Source organism: Aythya ferina (assembly GCF_964211825.1).
Source record: "Aythya ferina genome assembly, chromosome: 6".
In the NCBI taxonomy this organism is placed as follows: domain Eukaryota; kingdom Metazoa; phylum Chordata; class Aves; order Anseriformes; family Anatidae; genus Aythya; species Aythya ferina.
In genome coordinates, this window is record NC_140303.1 from 31,310,561 (window position 1) to 31,337,298 (window position 26,738).

The window sequence follows — 26,738 nt, forward strand, 5'->3', positions numbered from 1 at the left end:
GGTTTTTCTTCAGCACAGGGTTTTCTAAGTAGGGTAAGCCAAGGTGCTACCAAAGAGGCATTCATACCCACCAGTCTTAAACCACCTCTTTTGTGCCACCATACTGCTTGTACAGTATGGCCCAGGAATTCATCAGACTGAAAAATAACCTTAATGAAAAGAGATTTCAACTGGATTAACTCCCTACCCAGTTTGCTGACTATGTGACTGTATGCTAGGGGTGTTTGTGTGTGTGTGACTAAGCGTGACATGGGATGAAGGCAGAACTCCTTTTCCAGAGCAATCTAGGCATGCTATATTCTTGATACCGTAACATTTTCACTATTTTTTCTTTAGTTTTCTGTATTTATAAGAAAAGGCTGCCTACCACATTCAGTTATTGGGAGAACTGATAGTTCTGAGGGCTGTGGAGAAGAAGCCCAGCCACACTCATCTCTGCAGCCATTGCTGCTGCTTTTAACATATGCGTCACCAGAGCAGCCCTACTAATCCCTCATTATCAGACAGCAATATGACAGCATCAGTCATCAGAACAAGCAGCATGTGTTTGACATGTGCACCTGTGAGAGGATGTGATTAGCTGCTGGCTGTTGCTGAGGTGGTGGGGGAAGAGGTGGCTGTTGTGGAGGTCCAGGCACTTGGGTCCTAACGGGCTGCTGAGGCATAGGAGGATTGTACACAACAGGAGTGCCATCTGGATTGAGGAACGGCTGACCTGGGAAGTTGAAAAAGAACACAACCAGAGACAGGCAGCTGTATTAACCAAATTTGGATAAAATGAAGACAAATGTGTTTACAGTAAGCAAAACGAATCAATTAATACAATTTAAAAACAAAGCCACACCATTTCATGCAAGATTTATGCCAAATCCCCACAACTACGTTTAGAATTGCCATGATTAAAAGGGCCTTAACTGCCAAACTTCATGCAGCTAAGACATGTAAGTAAACATGTCTTAGAGTAAACAAAGAAACCCAGTCTTTACTTAGTGATCACTAAAATATTTGTTATACCCTGCTAAAAACTCATTTTTATTAAGTAGACTAAAAAAAAGTCAAGAGTAATAAACCCCTAATAAAAATACTATTTTAAAAACCTTTTAAAAAGACAATTAAATGAATCTTCTTTAATCAGTTTGAACACTGAACATCTTAAAGGCAAACATTTTTATAAAATATATATAAAACGGTAGCTGCAATTGTACTCCTATAACTGCTACTTAGTAAGATTAAAGTACTCTCTTCCCCTATTCATAGATAAACTGGCTCTTCAATAAAATAAGCAATGGTTCTCCTATTTAATAGTCTGCATCTTCAGCGTTATACCACTGGACTACTGAAAAACTTCTTAAAAATAAACTATTTAAAAGTAATTTGTAAGCAAACAGTGATTAATTTGGTTGTGTGGGTCGGGGGAAAAAAAAAGAACTAAAGGAACAACAGATTAGTCAGCAAGGGCCTGTGTTTAGGTCTAGCTGCTTAATGACACGTGGCTTGCCTTGGCTCATTTTGATGCTTAAGAAGGTCCAAAGACTCCTGTAAATTTTCCCCTCCTCCAATATAAATATTTTCCTTTGTGGGATTCTTTCCAGAGGCATAAGCTGAGACTAAAGCCTTTGCATCCTATCCCGGGTCCTGTTAAAAGCAGACTCCTTCAGACCTCTTCATCCCATCCCATTTCAAAGCAAGTGGCCAACCCAGAAGTTATTGGAGACAGGACTGAGGCAGCTGATGCGAGACAGGAGAAGCATGTGCACAGCTACAAAAAGTAAGCGGCACAGACACACTGCAGGTGGTGAAGCTATATTCAATATCGCTTAATGGATTCCTCTTTAACATTCTAGAATCGTGAATATTCATTCATGTAAATAAGGAACGGGATTTTATTTCTTTCTACCACTTAACTAGCAATCTCTGGGGCGTGTTTCCTATAGCGACCGAGTAAGAGCTGTCTTTTCTCAAGCACCATCCTCAATTGCTAAGAACAAGTCCTTTGACCTATGCCTATGAGATCTTCTGTCAGAAGTGCTGAGAAACTCATCTATGGGTTTTGAACCCTGACTGTCATTTGGAACAGTAAAGCCAAATGAACAGTTACAGAATGTGATGATGCCAATACATTAGAAATCAAAAGTTTAGCTGAACCTAGATTCTCCTCGCTCTGGAATTGCACCTGAGCTTCTGCTACACAGTCAGATATTAAGATCATCTTCTATCATGAAAGAACATTAATGGCTGGTTTAAATACATTAAAAATAAATAAAATATAAGAATCACCACAACTTGAAAGTCAAGCTAATTTAAATGAACATTGCACAGTCAGTTCTACAATCCTGCTGCCTTTACTGAGGAGGGTGTGAGTAAAAGGAATGTTTGCAGGTGAAAACTTTTACAATTACTTCTTTCTCTGCCCTTCCTCACTGCTGTTATGTGGAAGCCTTGTCAATGTCACTGGGAAAACGACCAACACTACAGGAGGAAGAAAGTGAAACTAATATCACATGCAAAGCAATGACATGTAAGTCATATTAGGACAACTCAAAAAAAATCACTGCTTAAGCTGTATCATTTTTTAGACGCTGCTACTTTCTAACCAACAGTGTCCTGCCTGCAATACCTGCAGTTATCTGTTCTGTTGTTCAGTAACTCTTCAGCGTGGTCATGCTATAAACCCATAACGTAAAAATGACAGCCAGCATTCTTCGTATTGATGTAAGCCACAGAATACTCTAGCATTCACAAATGCTAGAATTTATTGCTCTAGCAAAAAATTATCACTAGTCACATTTGTCTTCACACAATGGAAAATTCACAAATAAGCTGTGCAACATATCCATCAGGACCAGAAAAGCTAAGTCAGTAGTGCTATGTCCAGAAGCTGGATATAAGACAGCGAATACACCCCCCTCCAAATGCAACAGCTATCTAGGAAGATGATATGCTACAGACAGTCAGCTGTAGACAGCTTCTAGCAGGACCAGCTTTAAATATTTGTTTAGAAGCTTTTAAGAATCCTTAGGTGGCATCCCAATAGGCAGAAGCATTAAAAGCATTAACTAAAAAAGATTCTCTAGTTTCCTACATAAGAATGGCAACCAAGTTACATAAAGAAAGAAAAAAAAATAGAATATAAAACCATTTAGTTTCAAGAGAGAAAATTAATAACTAATTATTTTAGCAGCACTAGTGAGAAATAGTTAAAAAGTACGTGCTATTATATTCAAATATACTAAAGTGTATCTACAAAGTGATGGGAGAGATCCTAAAGCATTTCCTTGTCTAACAAGCAAAACAAATCTTTGGACTATGATTATATCTTAATTTTAGCATAATGATAAAGATGGGTTGCACAGAGAAGGTAAAATCAAAATTTCAGGATTTCTTAACTTCTGCAACCAAGGTTTTTATTTTTTTAATCCAGACAAGTAGTTACACATCTCTGCATCTACACAATGAACTATCATTCTCCCACTGCTTATTGAAAATATCAGTATTGGCCAAACACACCAACAGTGATTTAATCTTGTTTTAAACTGAAACAGAAGTTTAAAAATAGCATGTAATCTCATCCTCATTTCTTTCTCTTGTATTAAGTCAGCGTCATGAGTACACAGAGAAAGAATGTATGTTGTGACAAACAAAATGAAGGATGATAGGTTCCTTCAAGTCAATGTGAATACTTGCTCAGGAGCTCTCCCCTCCCTGCAACTTTTATATTAGCACTGGAAAAAAGACTTTTCCATCTCCCCACAAAAAATAAAAAATAAAAAATGAATTTTAATTATTCTGTGTTCTGGATAATAATCATAGTATTTTCATAGTTTGTGCTAGTCACCATTAAGATAGTATAAATTAAAACTCTTAATAGCAAAACCCAAGTGAGTTTACTTATGCCTTTTATCCAAGACTCATGCTCTCTTTTTAAAATTAGTACACTGAACAGAGAAACACACCAAAAAAATAAAAAGACAGAACAATACTGAAATTAAGTCTCACGTAAACACTTGCACACTTTTGCCCAGGTTCTCAACTGTAACAAGAACATCCGCGAGCGGTACCAACCTGTTTGTGGGTTGATCAGAATACTGCCAGGTGGTATGCCTGCCGCTTCCAAGGGAAGCAAAAAGAAGCTAGTGCTAGTAGGTGCCACTTGCCCATTTATGCCACCATCAAAGGAAAGAGAGTTACTAGTGCTGACAGTTGGATAGACGGCAGGCGTGCCATGAGAAGGCTGGCTTAGAGCTGGCACTGGAAGAGGCTGCTGGGTGTGAGAAAGAGAACCCGTGGATGACCCTACACTACTAGAAGACTCTGAACCTAGGAAAGGAGTAACGAGAAATTGTTTTTACCTAGAGACAGAAACATCATGCTCACTTTATATACATAGATGTATATGCTTCATAAGTGCTTACCCTTAAAGCTTAGCATAAATACATTAGCAAACAGTGCCCTTCCAATGAAGTCCCCCTTTATCTCCCCTGGAATGCCATTACAAGATTCTTTCTGTAAACCAAGGGTCAATTCAGCACTGCTTTGCACTGAGAAGTGATCATCTCTAGACCTGATTTCTGGACAGATAATATGTCCCTGTATGTATGCACATGTGCTTCGGTGCAGTTCTTCCATAATTCACAGAACTAGTTGCATACATATTCCCAAATGATGCACACATACCTGTTGATGTACCCAGGGGTCTGGATACACCAGAGCTCTGCACATGCAGGCTCAAAGGATTGATTGCATGTGCGCAGGCCATAAATTTACGTGCTACATAGACACAGCCTGCATGCAAGCAATGACCACTTTTCTGTGCCTACTAGATGTCAGATCCGTCTCACCTGCTGGACAAATTGCAGAATACTAAAAACCCCCCCAACACACCCCCTTTTTTTTGTTGATGTTGTTCCCCCACATCACCCCAATTTTCAGGCTCAAATTGGGAATGGAGCTGGAGAAAAGTTAAGGTAATATGGTAGTTTTAAAAATAGTCTAAAGCAACGATTCAAAGTTTGAAAGGAATATAAAAGAGCTTACTGAAAGCAATTATCTTACAGATATGAATAGCTATAAACATTGCAAGGCAGTGGAGAACCAGACCCTGAGCTTTCTGAAAGCCAATGCATGCAGCCAAAAGCACTAATCCAGAAGTCCAATATGAAACGTTCTACAGAGCTGCACTGTCTCTAAGCATACCGTTTAACATACTCTTTAGTAAGTCTTTGCTATGATACTTGCAGGACTTGGAAACAAAATATTGAAGAGCACTTTATTAGCAGCCTCTATACAATCTAGAAGAGAAAGCAAGACTCAAACAGGGCTGTGATGAAATTAATCTACTATTTTAAGTCACGTCCTTTAAGTCCTTCACAACGAGTTCTAATTGCAACCATTTTGTTAGTATGAAAAATTAGTACAGCTCAAAGCATTTGCTGATGCTGCCTGTTAGCCTTTGTTCTACTGCTAGATGAAGTGAAATACAAAGCTATCAATTGTAAGTTGGGCAGAACAGCATATCCCAGCTCTGTTAAACAAACCTTGCTTGACCCGTTACTTTGATTCGATTTGTTTACAAACATATCCACTTCTAGATTATACAGAGAAATTTGGCTAATGCCATCATAATTAAAGCCAATTACACCCTTTATCAAAATGAACAAACAGAAACAACCCCAACACATGCTAAATCACCACCACCTGTAGCTGCAGTGAAGCATCAACACAGGCATCCTGAACTTGGAGCGTTAACTCTCCAAATGCCAAAATGTTTCCAGCAACATTTTAAGAATTAATTTATGTTCTTGCAATTTAGAAAAAAGATTTCTATGAACATACATGTTTTGAAACATCAGTAGAAGTACTCTTTGAATACATTTTTTTTTTTTAAACAAGTACACAGTAGACAAACCATTTTTACTGCATTAAGATACAGAAGTGTGGCCGTGTACTTGTGAGGTAGTGGTGGTTTCAGGGAAAGCAAAAACTTAAATGGTTTCTACTTAGAAATCAGTTTTATAAATAATAGCAAAGCCAAGCACAATACAGACAAGAAAACATTCTGCTTTTTTGAAGTTCTACTTCAAATTCAGAAGTAGCACATCTGTCACCCACCTATCCCCTTCAGGCCTCAAAATTCTCCACAACCAAGCTCATTTATTGTGTCAAATCACTTTAGCATTTAGAACGCAAGTATTTACCAAATTTCATTTCTGATCCACAGAATTGTACCCATATTTTCTGAGATTGTTTTGACATCAGTTACACATTAGCACACCTTTGAAATCCAAAACCTTATAAAATTAGTATTTTTACCCCAACATTTCTGAATCCTGCAATTAAACAGTACACTCTGCTCGTCTCTTTTAATTTTTTCAGCAGTTTAAGAATTAAGTAAACTTTTTAGACATATTCACTTAAATTCCGACAATGGCATTGAAAGATACCACAACAAATATAATTAATAGATCATAGGTTTTAATGCTGTTTTTTCCTAGCTAGTAGGATAGCAGCACAGTTTCCTAAGACTGCACAAAGCAGCTTTGCCCCACTGAAACTAGAGTTGAACTCCAAATATGTTTTAATTTCATATAAAGTACTTATGTTGGTAAGTACTTTCAAATCCTTTGTATCAGATGAAATGCATTTAGCTTAATTTAAAGCCACCTGTAATACATTTTTAAGTTCTACTTCCAAAGTCAAAAGCCTTCATTTAATTTGTAACCTGAATTCTAGTTCTCCGAGGCAGTTTTGCACTATAGGCCTAGGTCTGTAGTCATTCTATGTATGCAGCACCCACTGCGTCCAGAGGGAGTTGTATGCATGGAGCACCTACAAGACTGAGGCCTCTACTTATGCACACGTCTGCAATATTCATCACGTCTCAAACCATCAGGTACTTCACTGCTATGGAACTATGTAGTTGTACAGATTTTGTAATACCTGTCTTAGACAGCCTGCCTGTGCTTTTGCTGCTTCCAGAGCTATCTCCTCTTGTCAGAACTGATATCCCACTGAAGCTGCTGGCTTTCGTTACAGCTGGCTTCAGATTGCGGATGGAACTATCAGAGTCGGTGCTGCTCCAGGGACGGGGTTCACAATACTTCAGCTCATTCTCAGTACTGCTCTGATGGCTGTTGGCTGATCTCCCTGATGTTTCCTTATTGATTCTGTAAGTTATAAACTAAACTTTTAGCACAAGCATCAATTGCAAAATAAGGGAAAAGAAAAAAAAAAAAGAAGAAAGAAAAAGGTGAAATGCATGCAGAATACTTTGGGATTTTTTTTTTTTAAAGAATGCATCAAATACCTAAATATCTGTCGTCTTTGTTGTGTACTATTAGTTTCTTCCTCCTGGATTCTGTTGACATTTTAATAAGATAGCTTAATATTTATTAAGAAAACAGAAAAACAAAACAGAATTGAACTGCAAATTCTCTTACCTTTTATCAGTGAAATAATTCTCTTGGGAACACAGGGACTGAGTGACAAAAAAAGTGTAGAAATTACATTAATGGCATCTGGAACCCCTACTGTGGCACAGTAACAAAACAAGGTGCAATTTAAAACCTTTTATGTTATGTATGGACTTTTATAGCCCTCTCTATACATTAAGCTGCTTGAAAACAACCTTTTTGGTGAGTAATTCCACGTTATGGGGAAGAAACAATATAAGACCACCGATGCACAAGAAATAAAAGTTAACTTCAGAAAAACACTGATACAAATAAAATAGCATTATAACTATTCTAAAGTTACAGTTCTTTACAGGGGGCCTTTCCTCCCTTATGCAACTTCCAGTTGACGTCTGCACAAGTCTGCTAACAAGACCTTGGTGCCCTTTCTTCTTGAAAGCCTGAATCAATACTACTGGCTACTGCAGTAACTTTACCGAACTCATTAGGTACAAACACGGATACAGTTAAAAGGAAAAAGAATATATGATCAAAAAGGCTATTAATAACTTAATTACATTGTCCTTAATGACTTCTAAGATTCGGTAAAAAGCTTTCTAAGGGTACAACATATGGTAAATGAGTATGCAAAATGTCATTTTAAAACTAGAAGTCCATCCTTTTGTAAGTAGGGTGAACAAAAAAACATTTTTGGAACATATTTGAATATAGCCAATTAGCCTCAGAGAGCTCATTACACTTTCTTCAGAATACAAATCTGGTTTTGGATGTAGGAAAGCTACAAAAAAATGTCAGGAAAAGTAGATTATTAAAAGTAACTTTTTTCAAGACTTATTTCTTATTTCAGTCAGTATTATTTAAGATACATATTACTAGGGAAAAAAATTTAAAGTTGAACTGTAGTTTACAAAATGTCATTGTATGACAGTGTGGAACAGCTTAGTATATTTTCATGGCTTGCACATCATCAACACCACAAACCTATTAACTAAACTACAGGTGCAGAATTTTTATCCTACTTGTTACCTCCAGTCAAGAGACTGGACTTCCAGATCTCCGACTCATTTTTCACGTGTGAGAATTCAAATCATTTTACTGTGATTAGTCATAAGGCGCATTTGAAATAGACACAAGTGAGAAAAAGTTATTTAAAATAAACAAGCAAACAAAAAAATATTGTTCTGAGTTACACTGCCTTACCAGAACTAAACTTAAATTTCAGTAAGGGGCAAGTTTTTGCATTGAAGTAGATAATGCTAAATAATTCACCAAAATCATTCTTGAAGGTTGCCTGGGATTCATGCAGTAATGGTTAAAGAAAGATTTTTCAGTGACTTCGATATCATTTAAAACTCACTCAAGCCACATTAATGATTCTTATCTGCTCAGCCCTCTTCAGATACAGAAAGTTTCCTGGAAAGAAGCACCTCTTAACAAAAACCAGAAGCACACGCATATATATATGAAGTATTTGTACATTAAGATTTTCTTTGATACATACATCTTGTGCAAATATTCTTTCTCTAGCCCTCTGGTATTCTTCTTCACGTTCTTCTATTGATTTACTTCTTCTGTCATCTTTTAATCGTATTCTCATCTAAATTAAGTGATAAAGTGTCAACTTCTACGTGAAAATAGTATAAATACATAATCAAATATAACAAATTGAAGGGAAAAATAACCAATATGGATTTACCTGGTTGTCATCTTTGTCTAAACTAGAGTTATCTCTTTTAAGGATGTACCGCTTCTGAAAATCATCACCCTTCTCATCCTTTATATGCTCACAAAACTTTTGGTCAGGTCTATGAAAAGTTGTTAGAAAGAGAAGATTTATGGGCTTGTAAACATACACAATACACAGTGGAACCAACTGAAATGCATTCAATGTATTTAATTGTCTAACAGAAGTGATTGATTTTGGTTGTCCAAACAATGAAAAGATACCAAAAATACACACTGTTGTGTACACCTAACAACTCCTGTTCCTGAAACATAACAAACCTGCTTTTAAATCTCCTCCTCCTCCAAAACTTTTGCTCCAGTTTCCAATTAAGGTGGCAAGCAACCATGCCCTTGGGGAACCAGACGTGTTGTTGAATCCAGACTGGTGCCATGCAATGGATATTGGGCAGGCACAGAAGTGAAGAAAGGTTTTTTTTTCCTGCTACAGTTGTAATACCTCAGTTCATTTCAAGGGAAAACAGAAGATAAAGAGATACAGAGAGAAGAAAGCACTGAAACTTAGAAGATTCTAAAACAAAATTAAGGAGAAATAAGCAAGAGAAGAATGATACAAAAATGCAGGAAAGCAAGAGCTTCACAAGACCATAGTGAGCGGATGAAGCAACAAATTATATATATTCTTTCGGTACTTCATCTACATTGGGAAAGAAAACACAGTATTTTGCAATCTTGTCACCAATTTTGGATAACAAATACCTAGACAATAAAACTACTACTATTGTAAGAGATAATCTCAGATAACCAGGAAGAATTTGCCTATTAAAAACAAGACATATGTATACTCTTCTGTTTACTCTTCGTTACTCAGGGCATATATATAAAATCAGAAGATCTTCTTCTGTACAACAGCCAAGCCTAACTATTAGATACTGGATGCCCAAACATAATTAGCAGGCATTTCAGAGAACCTTTAGACTGTCTTACCTCTTTCTTTTAAAGGTCCCTGAATTTACTGCCCTGCAATCACCAACTTCCCACTCCACTGAGACGTGCCAGTACGCACTGGGTTGTTGATGTCAGTAACATCACTGATCGGCGCTGGAGCCGGGAATCTGCCTATGAGGAAAAGGTAAGTTTGGTTTTATTCAACATGGAGCAGATCTCCAAGGTTTTCTTTCTAAATTCTTATTTTATATCCAAAGTGATTTAAAATAAGAATACTGAAAACATTAAGACTCTTAATGTCTGCGGGTTAGATGAAATGCCTGCTAATTAGTGACTACACCTACAGGGGGCTTCCAGAGGCAATCGGCTATTTTAATACAGTTTAGAAAAAAATTAATTCATCTTTTAATAGTTCTTATTCCACACTTGAATGTGTGAATCTTCAGCCTAGGGATGATGGTAGATGCTAAGGCAACAGATTTGAAATGCATGGCTTTATAATTATATTCCAATAGAGAATTTATAGCCAAAGCAGAAACACATACATGAATACATAAATTATTTAACATATATTTAGGCTCTACATGTTTTTCTAAAAACTTCTGAGGAGGAAACTATCTACTTAATTGAAATTTCAGTGTGGTATATTATTTTAGTTCTGCTGACTCTAAAATGAGGGCGGATAATTAGATTTTGTTCCTCCAAAACTATGGGTAGTCTATAGAGGCTGGGATTAGAATGCAGGAGCTGTGAACTCCTGTTTCCATGCTCATATCACAGTACTTAAAATGTCATGCAAAGCTAAAACCAGAAACTAGGTAACACAAAACTTTATCATACCAAACACATTAATCCTTCATCTTTCTGAGAAAGAACAGGAGACAGAACAAGCACAGAAGACAGAATAGCTAGGTCCTTGGAATGAAAGTGTCAACTACATGAGTTTTGGAGATGCTGTGACCCCCATGCTCGTATTTTTAAACACAGATTTTTCTAACAGTTTCTCTAAGAACTCCCCAGCTGTCACAGCAAACTAGCATGCCATGAGCAGTTAACCTGGCTGACACTTCCACTAATGAGATGTCTGTCTTCCTTGCTACGTTTACTTTGTAAGGCTTGTGACTTGTAGGCAACATTAGTCTAGCAACAGATTTCAATGCCTGAATTTTCCCATTAGATTTTTATAGTACCTATCTTGTTATATATATATATGTATATATTTCTACAGTATCTTGTAGCCAGGTCTACAAGTCTGTTCCCCCATGTTCACCCTGTTATAAAGTGGCCATGTTTTAAGGGCTGTTCTGCTTCCCAAAAGGAAAAAAAAAAAGTGCGTGAAGCTGGTGTAAATCTTTAAACAGACAAATTGTTGATATAAATTCATATTTTATGGAAACACAGTTCACAAAGCATCTCTGAAAGAAAAGCAACAAAACCTTGATCTACAGATAGCATACTTTTTCCTCCCTGAATGTTTAAACATGAAGCAGATCACATTATCTGGAGCATAAACAGTCAAGATCTCAGAAACACCTCTCTCCTTGCTGCATGCTTCCCAATGAATAGACAAACTTCTACTGCTACAGATGCAGCATCACTGCACATCCCAGGTGTTTAATCTGTGTACCAAGAATTTTTTTTCAAGACTTTTACACTTACATTCTTGTATTGCTAGTTTTATTTACTATGACTGACTTCCCACTCTGGTCCACGTTGTGCTCTAATCCAAAATAAGCAGCTACCCTGTGCAACAGCATTCTATGGTAAGATGTCATTGGGGGAAACTTTTTTCTTGGAACTCTGGAAGAGAGGAATAGTAGCTTTATTAAATAAACAGGAACGCTCTTCATTTTTTTTTTTTTCCTATAAGAGTACAGTACTTACTCATTATTACCAATGAAATCTAAAATTTCCTGTTCTAATTTCAGCAGCATCATTCTGTCCCTGAAAATAAAAACACAGCAGCTCACATATGAGATACTCCAATAACTGCAGCTGTATTCACCTTAAGAATACACAGATAACATCTGTGATCAAGTGATGATTGAAGACTCTAAATAGGACCACCAAGTCTCAAATGCAGGATTTTTAGGAGAAACTATTAATTTTTCACTAAGCTGTATTTTATTGAACCCACCTACTAAAACGAGCTGTTTTTATCTCAGAAATAAGAGTACAAAGACTCTCCAAGTAATCTCTGCCCAATAGAAAGCACAATCATCGGGAAGACTCAGAAAGAAGGCAAAGAGTGACCAGCTTTGTTCTCATTAGCAGAGATTTGCAGAGGTCTGAACTGACCCTTGGATTGTGAAACATATCACAGGATCATCGAGATACATCGTACGCAGGGCACTTTAAGTGGTTAAAAACCAGCATAAATTGCGATGTGTTGAGATGTTAAGATAATATGAAAAAGCTAAAACTCAAGCTGACTGGAAGGAACATTAGCTGAAACACCATAAAATAGTATCTTAAAAACGCTTATGCAAATTTCAGTAAATCATTAACATATAATAAAATTAACTGTCCCACAGCTAATAATTTGCATGCATCAGATAACTAAGCTTCTCAGATATTGCAAGAATAAAGGCCTACAGTAGGTCTTCATCTGCGATTCTTATTTTCAGTGTGAAGATTTATGACTTCCAATATGGCCAAAGTATGAGTCTAGCACAGGTCTGTGCTTCCTAATTTTACTCTATAGGACTAAAAGCTGTTGGACACTTATGATAGCCTCTTCAAAAATTTTTTTTCAATAAAGCGGAATCCCAATACATTATCACATGGGAAATGCTAACTATAATATGCACGAGTAACAAATAGCAGCGGAATAGTTTTTTGCGATAGCAGCACAACTACAGCAAGTTTATTTCTTGCCTTGTATGTACAGCCACAGACCTAGTATTAAACCCTGTTTAGGAAAAGAACAAACAAGACGATGCACTCCAAACCTCAAAGCAACCAAATTATGTCAACTCTTGCTAAATGATGGACTTGGATAAGGTCAGATTTGGTTTCTGATGTGCAGACTGAAGGTATACTGATCTATGGTTTATATAGTACAGCTTAAAAGAAACTCCTTTGTCTAGAAATTCACTAAAAGGCAGATAAAAGTAAAAGGTAGTTTGGTACCTAACAAGTAGATGCTAAACAAGTTTTAGAACTAAATACAGAAGAGACTCTAAAAGTCTATCTGAACTATCTGTTTATTAAACATGAATACCATTTAAAACAGTTCAGTGTCCTGAATCTGCATTCACATAACACACAAATTACCATGGATTGGTGTTTCAGATAGCCTCCATAACAAGAATTCATCCTAAATAAATGTCTAGCGCTACATGCCAGTGAAGAGGAAGGATAAAAAAAAAAAAAAAAAAAACACAAAAAGAACAGAACAAAATGCGGTGTTATACTTCAGGCAACAAGAAGACAGAAGAACAAAGTTAAGCTTAATAATGCTTACCTGGGATTGTTTTTTAACGTATTTACTAAAAATTCATGAAGATCTATACCAGTGGAATCTGTGTATTCTTGGCTGGAATCTAAGGGTAGGGGGGAAGAGAGCGCAATTACACTTTGCAAAAAATGTATTTTTCCTCAATTATTGCTGAACATATTATTTATGGATCAGAACTAATAGGCATGTTATTCTAAACTGGATACTTTCATTTTCCAAAGAAAAGGCTCAAATAAAAAACAAAACAGAAAACCCAGTATGACCTCCCCAATTCTCCCACTCAAGTGTAATACAGAAGGCAAAAGCTCCAGTAATGCTGTCAATCTATTAACAAACTGCTATACATTTTGAAGCAGCATATCACCTTGAGTCATGTCATTTCCATCAACCCCCCAAGTTTTCTCCACTGCACTGTTGTATGAACTTCTGTGGACCACTAGCTGATGTACAGAATTACTGGATGCTGCCCAAAGAAATATTGTAAGCTGGTATCTAACAGTTAAATCACCATTATTGTTGTTCTGCACTACTAAAAACCCATGTTCAGTTGGTCTTGTTTTCACAACATGGTATTTGAAAACTTTCAGAGAAGTCCCACAAAGATCTGACTTGTTCCAAGTGTTTCCAGGTTACATTGTGTCACTGAAAGAAATACTTCTAACACCAAGTCTTTCCTTACACCAGCACCTTCCAGAGTTCTGTATCCAAGAATTAAAAGCTAGAGATGCTTTAATAACCTTTGGAACTAGGTTTCTTCCAAGAACTACTCAAGTGCCAACCTCTTAAGTTATGCACACTTCAGACTTATGCCTTGCTGTTCCAGGTCTTTTCGTGGTTAGCATGGAGTACAATCCTTGCAAATTAGCTTTTATTAGCAATGATTGAGGGGACTACTGCACAAAGAAGGAAAGATTCAGTGGATGCAGAATCTATGCCGACTTTTTTTTTTTTTAATTAGAAGCAACAGTGCCAAGAGAGCTCAGTCTCTTGGCGTAGTGGGAAACAGGGTGACTGAAGTGTTTGATTTTCACAAATTAGACTGAAATTGTTCCTGGAGAGACTCCAAGTCCATCTGAGGACAGGGAACCTCTAGTTCCCTAAAGAAGAATGACAGTGAGTTCCCTGAGCTCTGCAGAGCTCAGTACACTATCAATCCTGCCCTAGCATTGTCAAAAGAATAGAAATGAAACCAAGCAAGTCTGAGCATTTATCTTTTGCAATTTCTTTTGATTCCAAAGAGGAAGAAGAAAAAGAGGCATGCCTGGCAAAAAAAAAAAAAAAAGAAATAAAAAACTTGAATAATTATTTACCTTCGTTTTCTTAATTTGCCAAGTGAACAATAATTAAGTAATTACTGGAAGATTGATGTTTAAATTCCATCATAATACATTTTGACATGTCTTAAATTAGAGAGTAATTAACCTCCACAGGTTATGCTGGGTGTATTTACAACAGCTTAGATGTTTTGTCACTCAGCTCTCAACTCTTCAACATTACTTAGCCTTTGCTGTCTTTTTAATTTCAGAAGGTGGGAATGTACTTTAAAGGTTAGGCAAGTTAGCTCTGATACAACACACAAAGCATTAGACAACACGGACAGAGACAGTCTTCTGTTGTTACATCTGGCAGTTCCATTCCAAATTAAAATGAATGAATTTCAGATTCTTTCTATACCCAGGACATAACCTACTACCTGATTAACACAGGGATTAGGCCATTTGATGACACTTAAGTATTTGCTGGCGTGCAGACAGACAACTAATTTCACCAACAGGTACACTAAAAAGCTGGATAAGATTTGAGCTTGTCACATCTGGACAGGTGCTAACTATAAAAATCTTTTATTTAAATTTAAACTAACAAAAGCCAGAGGAAAGGGGGCCTGACTTTTCACCAGGTGACAACTCCATCTGTACATGCCATTTTTTCATCTCTATCCATAAAATACAGATACTACTCTCTGGATATTACTACCTCTATCTATGCATACTACTTTGACATAGCGAAATGAGTAATTCAGCTTGGCAAATTATCTTCCACATGCAAGTCTGGACTATCATATATTCAGGTACACAAGATACAGTGAAATATTAATCATTAACATGCACAAAAATTCACTGCAGCTCACACACAAAAACAATATTAGTCTTAAGAAAACGCTGTTTTTACATTAAAAACATTCTAACACTTTCCCCAAAGACAAGGTCACTTGAGGTCATTAACAGATTTTATAGAAAGTGTGATCTAAAAATACAAATTAAAAGCAGATAGCAAACCTCTTGATAACATTTTTCTGGGCAATTTATCACTGGACTTTTCCTTTTCCGTTTCATCTTTTGCAGGCTTTTCTTCTTTTTCAAAACAATGTGACAACTGGATTTGAATTTTCTCCTGTCAAAAGTAAAAGTCAGTCATCATGGAAATTATTTCAAATAATACAGATCTGCAGGAAAACTGTTCTGTACTATATCAGCTGCAAAAATGAAGAGCTAACAAGGAAAATAACTGTCCTCATATTCTTTCTGATCACACATATACTTTATGCAAACAAAATGAAATTATTTATCAGTGAATCAACAACTACAGAGAAGACATGGAAAGTAATGTACACATTTTTGATTTCACACACACACTTCCAAGCCCTGACTGCTTTTTCAAAATGACTCTAAACTACCTTGAGACAAGCATGAAAACGTTCCAGTTTTTCAGGTGCACAAATTTTATAAATTTACTTTTTTTTTTTCTTAAAGGTAACACATGATCCACAACGCTTTTTTTCCTTCATTACTCACAGTTTTCGACTATAACAGCTGGGTTCAAGTTTTGATTTGGTTTATATCAAGGAAAAAGAGTAAAACAAATATTGCGATTTCTAAGACTGACCAGCATTATCAGACTTGCAAAAAAAGAAAAAAAAATTACAGTACAATAATACACCAAGGCAAAATGTGCAGACCTTACTGTCATCAAGGCTTAGCTTCTTATCTTTTTGTATATTTTGACAGAGTAGCTTTGTGTGCAATCATCTCAAAAATCTACTTTTCTACACAAGTCAGTGAAGTATCATGAACCCTGTTTTCCAAATACAAAAAAAAAAGCCTTTCCCTTTTAAAATAAAGTGACAAAATGGTTCCCTAATTAGTAGGCAAGAGTCATTTTGTTCTTCATGCCTCTTTTGTCTTCAACAGGACTGTTAGAACAAAGGACTATCATATTTCAGACAGCAAAACGAGAGGGAGTAGAGAGAAATGGAGAAAAATCCTGTGTCGGAGTGATGCTAAGAAGAAGGGTGGCAAAATCCCATAGTAACGCTCCCCCATTCCTTGTATGTGGAAGTCCCTCAGACATCACTTCTGTTCCCCCAGAAGCCAACTCGAGATGCTATCATCGCCCCTACGCACGAACATCCCATCCCTCCCAGCCCAAGACCTGCCCCATATCCAGGTTTCCCTACCACTCCTGACTCCTGCACCAAATCCTTTCCCACTCAAGTCCTCACTCTTCCTTCAAGCCCATGCTTACCCACACCGAGGCACCTGCTGTAAGCTTCTCCTGATGCCTTATACCACAGACTTGATCTGACAATTAAAGCCAAGGCTGAAGACTGCTTCACCTGCAAACACATCTCTACATAACCTGTACTAAAGCTCCTCCCTGCCCTAGCTAGCATAAACTGCTTGCCACCTTGGTTTCTTCCGATCTGAGCCGTAGGAGCCCTGTACTAAGGAGGCTATGGTTAAAAACCTGTTTGAATATGTTTGTGGAGTTAAAACTGTTTCAAATAAGAGAAAAAGCTTAGCTGAGAAAACTACCAGCTCTCCCTTTCATTATGACATGTGTCCCCCCCCCCCCAAAAATGTTCTAATTAAAGTTATTAATCCATCAGCACCCTGCAAAACAGCACTGTAAGTGTGAAGACTTCTCAGCTTCTGTGAGGTTATCTATATCCAAGCCCGATAAAAAACATTATCTTTCACAACTAATGAACTCGTTAGCATACTTCTTTACTGGTCTTGAGAATTCACTTGGCTAAAAACCTTAAAGATTCCAAAACAAAATTTTGCATTCCTCATCTCATACATACAAACATAAGCAAATTGTTTTTCACTATATAGTGCATTACACGCTGACTGTTCACTTAGTAGCTACATAACTGCTATTTGAAAAAGTATAAAAGAAGCACAGTGCATGAGCTATTAAGAAATTAATTCTGACTCTCATCCACCAATGTGACATGTTTTTCTCCATTTTTCAATGTTCTATAAATCTATTAGTAAATTAAGGATTTTTTTCAGAGTCTGATTCAGATTTTCCTTTATTAGGAAGGAGATTGATCGGCTACATGCTCTAAACCTACCCAGAGGACAAAAAAAAAAAAAAAGCATGCAGCAATAGTTTAGTCAAAGGGCTTCAGCAAGCAATCATTTTCATACTTCTTTCCCCACCAAGTGCTAAAAAAGGAAGAGCCATCTGAGCAGCCAATTCTGCTAGCATCAATTCGACTTCAAAGTGTGATACAGAACTGTGTACCAAAGGGCACTTTCTTGTGATTTCATGCTATAAAAATGTAGCATCTAATTAAACATGACCTACTTCATGGCAAAGCTGCTGAAAAATATTTTAGCTTCTTTTCCTTAAAATTCTTTTTAATCCCACCCTGGTGATAGCTGGTCTCTGCTAGCATACTAATTTAATAGACTCTTTTTGGTAACACAAATCACCTTCCTACCTGAATTCCTTGTTGCAGCAGCACGGATTGTCACCAAATTTTGGGGAAAAAAAAAAGTAGCCAAACAATAAAGCAAAAACCTCCAAACCAGAACCATCAACATCTGAAAATCCCTCCAGTTTAATACACTTGAAAAAAAGTATACAAGCATCGGGAAGCATTACTGAAGGATTAATCAAAGGTCCTGGGTTGGGTAAAGGTAACCCGTCCTGGGTTGCTTTACCAGCAATCTGAATTTACCCAAGTCAATATAAACTCACTAATATTGCAGACCCTGTTTTTTTTATTATTATTATTTTTTTCTTTCCCTTTGGGCTGTTTTATTTTATTAAAATTCAATCTTTCAAAGATCGGTTTACTTGTTAATAGTATCAGTAACAGCTCATTCACAAGAAACCAGCCCTTTCTTAATCAGGGCTGAAATTGATCGTGCTTTAGCTAATGTTTGTACTTCGTATCAGAGCACACAGAAGCGGAACAATTCCAGCACCTAAATTTAGACAAAGGACGGCAAAAGAATAAAGAGTTACCATATTTGTAAAAATAGAAGATCAAATAAATCAGTTATGGTTTTCTTCAAGCAATAAATTGACAAGCTCACACTTCGACAGCACCGTTTACTTAAAGGGCTGCCAGTGCTTTTCAACAACTAAGGCGAAACGCTTCTGAGCTCTCTGGTTTCTCAGTAACAAAGAGCATCTTCTCCCACGTTGCAATTGCTCCAGAAAATATAAACAAGTATTTCAGAAAATAAATTGATCTTCCAGAGGTGATTTGTCTGGGCCATCACCTCCTCCGCTGCAGCCTTCTGAGGAGAGACAGGCAGCAGTGGCAGAGTGGCTTGCAGAACTGCTTCTGTACCTGGATACACTGAGGAGCTTTACACCTTGCGAAGAGCTGCGGCACAGCCCTGTGGAAGGGGTGACTGTGAACAGTCACAGGCAAGACTACAGAGTTATCCCAACACTCACACCAGTTCCTGTTTTCTACAGATCAAAAATCAGGATTCTTTAAGGATTATCAGCAACTCTATCCTGATTTTTTTTCTCTCTAAGGCTTAAAGTCTATTTTAAGTGCAAACAGAAAAAGGAAAGCTGTGTTTCAGCTGCAGTCTCACTGCCACAACGGAGCAGTGACTTTTCCAGCAAGGGGAGGCACTCGCACACTTTATTCCAATGCTGCCAGGGAGGGCTGTGCCATACAGCCCCTCACCTCCCACACATAGCATGCTTCCAGCGTGGGGCTTGAGGCACCCACCTGCAGATTGCTGCCTTCCACAGTTCCCAAAAAATCCTTGGGAAAGGAAGCAAGCAGTTGAAGAAATTGTCTGTGTTGTTTTAGGAGGTCACACAAGACCTACGGCCATTAAGATGTGCACTGCAGCATCAGGAGTTGCAACAAATTCCCACTTCTGACTCTCCTCCTAACATGCATCTCTCTCTATTCAAAGCTGAATTCAATTTGTTCTCTCCATCATTTGCATAGTTACTGGGATCCCTAAACCACTTTTTTCTAGATTACTGTTTCTAAAGAAAATTTGCAGCCTGATCTAGTTTTCTTTCTTAATATACAGTCTCATTTATGACATTCATTCTGTACAAACTTAGATTATCCCACAATTCAGTTCGTTCTGTAGAATTGGCCTTTACATCTCTTCTGCTGCTGCACTAATTGCTTTCAAGAAGCACTCAGCAGTACGTGAAGCTAAGGAGAGACTCCCCTAGGGCACTGCAACAAATGCCACCTGCAGAGCACGCTTATAATAAGGCTGTGATATTAAACCATTAAATACAAGGTGTCATGTAGTGCTGGAGTTCTAAAAATCCTCCCGACTTACATTTAAAATGTGCTGTGGATGAATAGTTCATCAAATTAGGATTCTCTCCTCTTGTACTCAGATACAATGCCTGATGCAGCAAAGCCCTACCGCTTCAAGCCTGAACAACTAAACCTGAATTAGATCTCTTAGTTTGGGTAATCTGATGGGAAACATTGCAACAGGAATATAAATCATGGTAAATGGCATTAATTTTTCTGTTGGCTTTTAAATTCTTACACCATGTACTGTACCAGACTTAGATTTTTATTAAATCAGCAGGCCCGGTTCTAAAATTTCTCCAGTGAACTGTTCAAGTATCAGTAAGTATACATGTATTAGTGAAGGACTGAGAAAAAACAGCAACACATTTTTCAGTTTTCCCAAGACCAAAACCTAGATACTTGACAGTTCATTCTTCATAAGATTTAACTCGTTTGAGTTCTCAACCTCCCTTCCTCCCCAAAACCAAATTAGTAGTCCCACAGCAATAAACCCTCACTGTCTGCTATTCTATGGTTCCTTCTGCTTGTTAAGGAAAGCGAGACTTCTCACAAGAAGACCATTCAGAAGCTTTTCAGATAACAGTAAAATATTTCAACATGCTTCACAAGAAAGCCACTAAGAATCATTTCACTTTTGTTAGGAGTGAAAACGAGAGCAGCATGAAAATCATTTCAGTGCCTCTCTTCCATGGCCCAAACTAAAGCTAGTAACAGCATTTCACTCTAAAGATACAGACTTCTATAAAAGCAAAATCAGAAAAGTTAGATTTAAAATTCTCTAAACCCATTTTACATATTTTGTCCGTTATTTAGGAATTTCTTTGAGTATGTTAAAATATCTTAACAGATTAGTCTCCAGGCATACCTCAGGCATGCGTTAACCAGCAACAATGAATAACATGCAGAAATTCCATCAAAACACCAAAACTTACAACCATTTATATCTTTAGATATGAAAAGTTGTTAAATTATGCTGCATATTAACACATTTGTCTTAATGATGGCACACAGCATTAAGCAGTTTGCAACTGCCAAGTGCACTATAACACCAGAAAGCTGAAACAACTAACCAAGCTCCCCTTTTTCTGTTCCCCAGATATCAACCATAATACTTCAGAAAACCACAGTAGCAGACTCTGCCAGATATTACCACCTCTGTTAAAACTGTATCAAAAATAATCATAATCATATGGTGTCTGCATATTTAAAGAGTACCCAAAATACCTTCTTTTGAACAGTAAGTTATTTTAAATTGTTTTAGAAACTTCAGTAATGTGACTTTTACCTGGAAGTCCTGTGATATTTCAGCTGTAGGAGGTGGTGGATATTCTTCACATACAGCAAGGCTCCGAACTAACTTTAACTTTGTGTTTGACTAAAGGAAAGTATGTAAAATTAAAAACTATGGCTTATAAATATTATATAAATATACCATAAGCCGTTATTTTTCCATTCATGTTATGTAAAACAAATTGGCTGAGAACTGCATTTTTAATGTTTTCAAAAGAATAAATTATTTCCTTTAGGAAAAAATTACCCAAGCAATTGCAGCTTTTGAAGGCACTGTCAGCACAATAGCGCACATCTAATGAAAAGTAAATAAAATCGTTGGGAAAGTGCTGCTCTCCATAACAATAAAAAGCCACCAAAAATATAAAGGCAAACCACAAAAGCAGACAACTAGGCAAGACAAAAATCCAACAGAAGAAAACAAAGCTTCATTGCCAAAAAAATAAAGGATGAAACTAAAGGCACTTTTCACAAAGTAACAAGGCTTCATCAAGCATGAAGGGCTTCCTTAGCATGCCAGCACACAAGGCTACTGTACCTTCGACCTTTTGGCTGTCTGTCCAAAAGACTGCACTGGCCGCTGGATGATGGGCACAACAGAAAAGGTTTATATTACACTTAGGACTTCAACTTTAGTAATGCAAAAGACTGCTTAACAGAGAAAGTTTTAACAGTTATTACTGACATGGCGGTTAAGTCTATGAAAGGAACAGCAGGTGCTTTTGGCTGAAGGATTATATGCTCTCTTTTTCATTGTGCTTGTCCTTGAAATCTCTCTTTCATTTATCAGCAATAGATAGTACAGAAATTTAACAGGAAGTAAGCATTGTTCTTGGTCAGTAAGATCCAGGCTGTTTACTCTGTCCGCTCCTATGTTTAAAATTATCGTGTCCTAATTTCCTTGGCAACATGAGTGGTTTTAAATTTTCTTCCTATTTCCTGAAACCTACCTAGAAAAATGATGAAAACAGGCGAAGAAGGGAAAAAAAACACAAAGCACAAACACATTGCCTCTACAAGGCAATCAATACTAATAATTAAAATATATTTGATTCATATTAAAACATAAAAGATGAATAGGAGCTATAAAAAAACAACTTTAGAAAAAGCTGCTGGTCAAAGCTAACTTACTGTGCACAGATATGATCTTCATCTACCCAGAAACCTTTTCCCATTAATAGTTTCTTTAAAAAAAAAAAAATCGCAAACTTGCTGCAGCATGCATGATTGAAATGTATATTTGAGAGTTTGTCAGGTTTTTAACTCCATGGTTAAAATGCACCCCTGTGATACCTGCACAGGTATGGAGGCATTTCGAGTGGCACAAGATAATGAAAGCACTGGTTTCACTACAGAACTAAAACTGATGGATACACAAGCCTTTACCAGAATCAATTTTAGCGAGCACAAGCCTAATACTTGTAAGTGAAAGCTAACATTGGAAATACAGTTTCAAGTGTTGTTTAATGGACAACATTCGCTCCTTTATGAAAGGGGAATCCTGCCAGAAGCAAACTAAACAAAAACCCAGTCTGAAAACTACACGAAGAAAGGAAACTCTGCCCTAAGCTCATACACAAGGCACTTGATAGACATCTGCTCCTAATTTCTTGCAGGAAATACATGTTGTTAAAAAACTGCTAACCTAAATTGAAGGGTTCAGCCATGTCAAGGCAGAAGAACAGCTCTCTCTCATTTTCCTCAAGTATCAAGTATCTTTTTTTGGATGTTGACCCAGCTTCACTGAGAAGCTCATTTAAATATTATTCATTTCACTGTGTAACAGGATTTTAAATAGCTGTGCTGAAAACTGACTGAACTGATATCTATATATAGAGAGAGAGAGATTTTTTTTTCTTTAAAAAAAAAAAAAAAAAAAAAAAAGCTTGCTGAGATTCTGAGCAAAGTCAGTTCAACTTTCCACATACCTGGAACAATACACAGATGAAGATTTATTGGTATCTGAAAGTCATTTTTTCCTCCTCAATCAATCAATCCCCTCAACCTATGCCGAAAGCATGCCCCTGTTTACTGAAAGCTGGCATTTGTATATCCTTGGCAAAGTTTGCATTATGCCAAGCTAATGAGCTTTCAAGAACTGGATGATTTCCCAGCTGCTATCAATTAATCCAGCATCAATTATCTTAGGTAGGTTCAAATCAAGCAGTATAAACATAAAATCCATCAACAATGCTAGTGGGATCCTCAGTTGACTATCAAAACAACATGCAGAAGAACCTACTCAAGAAATTGTTTACGTCTTGGAAAATTTTGGAAGCTTTGAATCCGGTACATAACTAAAAACAGTCTAATGAAGCAAACACCCTGGATCCACCATTTACATGGAAAAAAAGAAAGTCAACTTAGTTATGCAGAACATTTTAAACTAGCCAAATAGACTTCTATGATTTACTAAAGACATATATTCTGTTACTTTTAGCAAAATGATTTAAAGGAAAGAAAAAGAGTAGAGGAAGTTGCTGGAAAGCAGTTCTGTACAAAGCACAGATCTCCTCCTCACCTTACCTCAACGCAGTAAAGTCTCAGGAATCCACAGCAGCCAAAGTAAAGTGTATTTGGTTATGCCAGATAAAGTGCAGAAAATCTCAAAATTAAATTGATATACTAAAATTGAGATAATCTGGTATCAAACCCAAAATATTTGTAACAATGCTTAAAATGAGTATGTTTTTCAACCATAGCCTATTGTGGCTGAATTCTGACAGTACATTCCCATCACCTTTCATTTCGCTTGCAGAATTAGAGTTTTGGTTCCAGGCGGAAAAGCCAACTAAGCTGACACTGTCAGTCACACCGCATTTCAGATTTCTTGAAGATAGGTGTTTGCAGCCCATGAGGAATAAGATAAGGTATTCAGGGTAGCAAACAGAAGTATTTGAATACTCTGGTGCTCAATTTCATGAACACCTGAAAATTTTTAGGGACCAATTCAATAGCAATGACACTGGGGACAGTCAGGGGCAGGGGCATTGTAGGAGGGAGTGGTCCCAATTTTTAGGGACCAGTCAATCTCCCATGATTGAAATGAATCAAACCTCAGAGCTGCACATGAGATGAGCGTCATCAGATCCATCATTAACATCTGTTAACTGGCAACAACAACTTTCTTATGCCTTGTAAAGCAATTCTTTGCCAGCCTCAATTGTTTGCCTTCCCGTATGACTAAAGATATCCAAGCCTGCAATACGAGCCTCTGCGTCCAGCTCCAACTATGTGGGATAGGCACCAACTCACCTGGAATTTTAGTACTGATTTCTGCATTTGCTTTGTTCCTATGCTACACCTTTATGTTCCTAATTGTAAAGACAATTCCTAGCTATTTTAGAATATACAGTCCATAGTGAGTGCAAGTTAAGCAACTTCTTTATAACTGCAGCTCTCAGAGTTTTACTGACATGAGAAAATACTGTTAATAAAAGCTACATTAAAAATATATTTATGCTCCATTTAAAGTTGCTACAGGCACGATATCAAGACACTTTAAAAGCAAGTGTTGCAAAAAATTTGCATAATGAAAACAATGACCTGTTTTTTTGCCTTAAAAGTTTTGTTTTTTTTTGAGACAAACTACTGTGCTTCACTTCCATCTAATTAATACAATGCAATCAACAAAATAAAGTGGACGTTAAGATAGTTTACTGAACACATACAACCCTATATATCCAGGCTTTCAGTGGAAGTATTTCCCTGTTCTTTTTTCCTAATTACCCCACAGATCATGTATATTAACTACAAAGTAAAGATCTGGAACATTTACATCCCTTCTTCTACCACTGCTGTGCTGCCCAAAGAAGCAGCTCAGGCACAAGAATACAAATTCAGAAGCAAGAAAAGCCTTGTGAAAAGGTACTACACAGATTTCTGCATTACGCTTGGGACATTTCAGAGGTCAGACATGACATGGCAGACCTGAAAAGAGCGGTCTAAGGCCTTGCAGTTTTCCATCCTTTTACTACACTAGGCTTCAGTTTTAAATTCAGATAAGGGCTACAGTTCTAACAACCATAGTTAGCTTGTATAACGCTGAAGGAAAAACCAGCATGGTGTATGGTTACTCGCGTTCCTGCACTAGTGAGTGGTGACAGCAATTTTCCGTGACACAGCAGAGGACGACTTAGGAACAAAACTGGAAAAATAGCTTCCCTACTGGATGCAGAAGCATTTTCTACAGTTTAAAAGAAGCTGATCAGAATCTGTCTATTAAAAATTACTAAGTTGTGTATTTTGGAAACAAATACATAAATTTTGACAAGATCAGAATAGCTGAGGAGGAGGCAAAGAAAGGCCTCACAGAGCTCAGCTGTGGAACAGAGAAAGAAAACAAAGATTTGTCCTAGTATGAAGGGAAGAAACATGTCAAAAAGCACGTCCAGTTGTTAAGAACAAACATTTCACCTTGTTTCTCCAAGGGACTAGGCTATCCGCTTAATTAGTATAAATCAAAACCAGAATTACACCTACTTAATACACATTTACCTTGCTCCTATCAAACAATGAATGCAGGCAAGTCTTGCATTCACGCATCAGCCTCTATCACTTGGTGATTTTTTTTTTTTTCCCTGTTATTTTCCAGTTTGCAAGTGTCTTTACTGCTGCACGGTAATATGCAGCTTGCTTTCTCCCAGTCTTCTACTGCCTTGGTTATCACCATCCACTAAGGACCTTCTATCCACATAGCAGTGATTTTTTTTTTATTGCAGAGATGATGGCAATTAAGATTAACATTCTTCTCCCCACCCTACTCCACAGTGCATGGACTGTGGAATAAGAACTAGCCTGCCTTTTCCAGAATAGCCAGCATGAATTAGCAGAGAGGCGTTAAATATTTTCTTTAAAAAAATAAATATTCTTAGCATGAATAAAAAGCTGTCATAAAAACCCCACTCCACAACAACAAAAAAACCACCACCACCAAAACACCTCCATAGTACTGACAACGCACTCCTCTACAAGTACTTTTCATGAGTGCCACTGATTTCCAATACCATTTAAGTGTTACTTGATGGCAATTTTAAACCATGACAATTCAAAAATGGTCCCTAATAGCCCCTGTATCAATTAATGTACTTTCCCACTACTTAAAAGGACTGTGAAAGTTGCCCATACACTGAGACATTTTTCTCATACTGTACACAACAGCAAAGTAGGGACTAGTGCACAACACCTGAAAGCAATCTTGCATTTCAAAACATAACCATCAGTTACTCGACTGCAAAAATTCAGAAGCATACCTGAATTCAAACCCACTAGGTTTAGACAGAGGAGCAATCAACGCTAGTTTCTTACTTGACTTTAGAGAAATTAAATAGCAACTTCCAAAGCAAGTATATGTCATGTGTGTTTGCACTACCAGCGATCATATTACAAGTAACATTAA

At 37.1% G+C, this 26,738-nt stretch overlaps 1 protein-coding gene across 13 annotated transcripts in view; it reads right to left on the bottom strand.

The window, feature by feature from the left end:
• The window catches only part of R3HDM1 (R3H domain containing 1), a 50,526-nt gene that overhangs the window by 20,321 nt on the left and 3,467 nt on the right, over window positions 1-26,738 (bottom strand). For 5 of the 13 annotated variants that reach the window (XM_084524253.1, XM_084524249.1, XM_084524246.1 and 2 more), the window contains exons 3-15: window positions 21,879-21,920; window positions 21,336-21,425; window positions 15,777-15,891; window positions 13,507-13,585; window positions 11,925-11,984; window positions 11,700-11,840; window positions 9,106-9,214; window positions 8,911-9,006; window positions 7,437-7,474; window positions 7,304-7,354; window positions 6,937-7,163; window positions 4,063-4,317; window positions 561-715 (exon numbers count right to left, since the gene is read on the bottom strand). In XM_084524253.1, the coding sequence (XP_084380379.1) occupies window positions 561-715; window positions 4,063-4,317; window positions 6,937-7,163; window positions 7,304-7,354; window positions 7,437-7,474; window positions 8,911-9,006; window positions 9,106-9,214; window positions 11,700-11,840; window positions 11,925-11,984; window positions 13,507-13,585; window positions 15,777-15,891; window positions 21,336-21,425; window positions 21,879-21,920 (1,458 nt within the window). The remainder of the gene's footprint in view (window positions 1-560; window positions 716-4,062; window positions 4,318-6,936; window positions 7,164-7,303; window positions 7,355-7,436; window positions 7,475-8,910; window positions 9,007-9,105; window positions 9,215-11,699; window positions 11,841-11,924; window positions 11,985-13,506; window positions 13,586-15,776; window positions 15,892-21,335; window positions 21,426-21,878; window positions 21,921-26,738) is intronic. The other 8 variants (XM_084524242.1, XM_084524252.1, XM_084524247.1 and 5 more) reach the window with 7 other exon arrangements.